This window comes from Sarcophilus harrisii, chromosome 3, assembly GCF_902635505.1.
Source record: "Sarcophilus harrisii chromosome 3, mSarHar1.11, whole genome shotgun sequence".
NCBI classification, from domain to species: domain Eukaryota; kingdom Metazoa; phylum Chordata; class Mammalia; order Dasyuromorphia; family Dasyuridae; genus Sarcophilus; species Sarcophilus harrisii.
The window spans coordinates 184781683-184785167 of record NC_045428.1 but is presented as its reverse complement, the minus strand read 5'-3'; the positions used below and the strand labels follow the sequence as shown (position 1 = coordinate 184785167).

The window sequence follows — 3485 nt, the reverse complement described above, 5'->3', positions numbered from 1 at the left end:
AATTTTAAATATGTTATTGATATTTCCTTCAGTCATCAAAATAAGAAAAATATTTTGTAATTTCCAAACTAAGAGGAACCTGTTGTTAAAAAGTCTAGTTTTTTTTTTCCCACTTGGCATACCAACTAGATAACACAAATATTTTCAAATGGACGAAGAAAAGAAAATTCTCATCCATTGTTCACCTGATAATTCTGATGAATGACTTTATTGAAAAAGTGATTGTTTAAATGTGATGGGGATTGGGAAGGGGAGTTTAACATAATTCAAATGTTGGTTTCGGTACCTGTTACAATGAAACAATGTCAATCAACTCAAATAAATAAATTTTAACATAAAGATAAATGTAATGTTTAGTGAAGCAAAAACAAAAAAAGTTCTTAATATAAGTAGAAATGGACAGTTATGCTATTAAAGATAATTGGGAAAATCTATGATTAAATGAAAGTGGGTACTCCTGTCAGATTTGAAGGCAACCCCTTAAGTGCTATCATGACTGAAAACTTCATCACCTATTAGATGGACCCTCAATGATGAGCCTTTTCATGCTTAGGCCAGCCTCAGGTGACAGTAACACTCCTTTGCCAGAACCATATTCATAACTTCCTATCTTTGTTGGAACTGACAAAACATTTCCTAGAATTGTCTTAAAGACTCTAAAGTTGGCAGTAGGCGCTGACCCCGGTGAGCAGAGCAGTCCCTAGCTCAGGCAGCCCGAGCTCCAGCCACAGCCACCCGCCACCGCAGCCCAGCCACAGCCGCAGCTGCTGCCCCGCCATCTCCTCGCCACCAGTATTTCTCTTTCAGCAAACTGACCTTGGACAAAGTGGACCTGAATGGGAAAAGGGTCATCATGAGGGTAGATTTTAATGTTCCCATGAAGAACAAGGAGATAACCAACAACCAGAGAATCAAGGCTGCTCTTCTTACCATCCTTTACTTTTTGGATAATGGAGCCACATCTGTTGTTCTGATGAGCCACTTAGGCCGACCTGATGGTGTCCCCATGCCTGACAAATTCTCTTTGGAAACTGTGGCTGCAGAGCTTAAATCCTTGCTGGGCAAAGATGTTCTGTTCCTGAAGGGTTGTGTGGGTCCAGAAGTGGAGAAAGCCTGTGCTAACCCACCTAATGGTTCTATCATTTTGCTGGAGAATCTTCGCTTCCATGTTGAAGAAGAAGGAAAAGGCAAAGATGCTTCTGGGAACAAGATCAAAGCTGATCCAGCTAAAGTAGAAGCCTTCCAAGCATCTCTCTCCAAGTTGGGGGATGTCTATGTCAATGATGCTTTTGGTACTGCTCACCGTGCCCAACAGTTCCATGGTGGGAGTAAACCTGCCCCAGAAGGCATGTGGTTTCCTCATGAAAAAGGAGCTGACTTATTTTGCCAAGGCCTTGGAAAGCCCAGAGAGGCCCTTCCTGGCCATCTTGGGCGGAGCTAAAGTTGCCGATAAAATCCAGTTGATCAACAATATGCTAGACAAAGTCAATGATATGATCATTGGTGGTGGGATGGGTTTCACCTTCTTCAAGGTGCTCAACATCATGGAGATTGGAACTTCTCTTTTTGATGAAGAGGGGGCTAAGATTGTCAAAGACCTGATGGCCAAGGCTGAGAAGAACGGTGTCAAGATCACTTTGCCTGTTGACTTCGTCACAGCGGACAAGTTTGATGAGAATGCCAAGACTGGCCAAGCCACAGTGGCCTCTGGCATCCCTGCTGGCTGGATAGGTTTGGACTGTGGCCCCGAGAGCAGCAAGAAGTACGCGGAAGCTGTGGCCTGGGCCAAACAGATTGTGTGGAATGGACCTGTTGGAGTATTTGAGTGTTCCGGAAGCCTTTGTTCCAGGAACCAAAGAGCTCATGAACAATGTGGTGGAGGCCACCAAGAGGGGCTGTATCACTATCATAGGTGGTGGGGATACTGCCACTTGTTGTGCCAAATGGAACACTGAGGACAAAGTCAGCCATGTGAGCACTGGGGGTGGTGCCAGTCTAGAGCTGCTGGAGGGCAAAGTCCTCCCTGGGGTGGCTGCCCTGAGCAATGTCTAACGGGTGCCACTTTCCGGCCTGCTGCTTTCTGTGCATCACCCTTCCAACATGACACTGCAGTTCTTCCTGTCCCTTTCCTTGGCAGTAGGCAAGTTTCTCCCTCAAGACTCAACCAGTGGCCAGAAGATGGGGCAATGAGGGCCCCAGAAGCAGCTCAAGTCAACTTTGTGTTTCCTGGGTGTGCCTGTTGTCAGATCTCACTTGAACTTATTTAGTGTGTCTAAACCATTGCTGTGATCTGTAGAGCATGTGTGTATATCTATATCTATATCTATATAGATATATATTTATAGATATAGATATATATACACACATATATATATGTATAATATATATTTATATTTTGCCTTTAGAAAGAAAAAAACACAATAACTAAAGCCATTGTTAGCCATACTCTTGAAACAGTTTGTTCTGTTCAGCTTTGTCAGCAGCTGTTTTTGTCATTACCCACACACAGTATGGAAACAAGAAGAAACTCCAGTTTGGGGTTGGGGGCAGGAGGCAAGGTTGACCTGTTAAATAAACATTTCATAAAAGTGCCAGCTCAAAAAAAAAAGACTCTAAAGTCATTTCCATGTCATGATGAGACATCAAAACAAAATTTCCTTAAAAAGTATCACAAAGATAAATGAAAATTTAAACATTCTCACCACATAGAAATAATTTTAGATTGGGTAATTTAAACTCGTTTTAAGAAAGTATATCTCTATCTCTATCTATCTATCTATCTATCTATACTTTGGATTTGTTTGTAGGCTTTCTTCTTACTTACTCAGTTTTTTTATGGTAAGGGATTTAGCAAAATGGATTGGGGTTATAAAAGGAATATGGATAGATAGAGATAAAGAGAAAACCACATAATGTGCATATATATATATATATATATATACACACATATATATATATATATATAAAACGTGCTTTCTCTCTCTCTCTCTCCCTTTCTCTCTATTCCTTTTGTAATCTCACTTGCAAAAATAATTTGTTAATGAGAGTCATAATGATAATAATCATAATGTTTCAAGAAAACTATGGAGACAGCACACATATATAGGTATATATACAGAAATTTAGCATCCACCGAATACCTAGCAAGAGATGACTTGTCACTTAGATTATATGTAACATATGCACTATCTTTTGTGAACAAAAAGATGACAAATCTCTATACTATGTATAGATGTCAGAATATCCTATAAAAGGTAATGGACCTAATTATGATTGTTGTTGTTATTGTGTTGGGTTAGTCATGCACAACTTTTTCATGATATCATTTGGTATTTTCTCAGTAACAATGTTGGAGTGCTTTACCATTTATTTCTCCAGCTCATTTTACAGGTGAGGAACTAGACAAGCAGGATTAAAGTGCCTCATCCAGGGTTATTCAATAAGTTTCTGAGACTAGATTTGAACTCAGATCTTCCTAACTCCAG

At 40.3% G+C, this 3485-nt stretch overlaps 1 protein-coding gene across 1 annotated transcript; it reads left to right on the top strand.

The window, feature by feature from the left end:
- Positions 1-533: 533 nt before the first annotated feature.
- On the top strand, positions 534-2241 carry LOC100927854 (phosphoglycerate kinase 1-like). Its single transcript, XM_023500292.2, is given in 4 exon segments — positions 534-564; positions 693-1309; positions 1311-1832; positions 1834-2241. Coding segments are annotated over 4 exon segments (1389 nt in total). The 3' UTR covers positions 2053-2241.
- The last annotated feature ends 1244 nt before the right edge of the window (positions 2242-3485 follow it).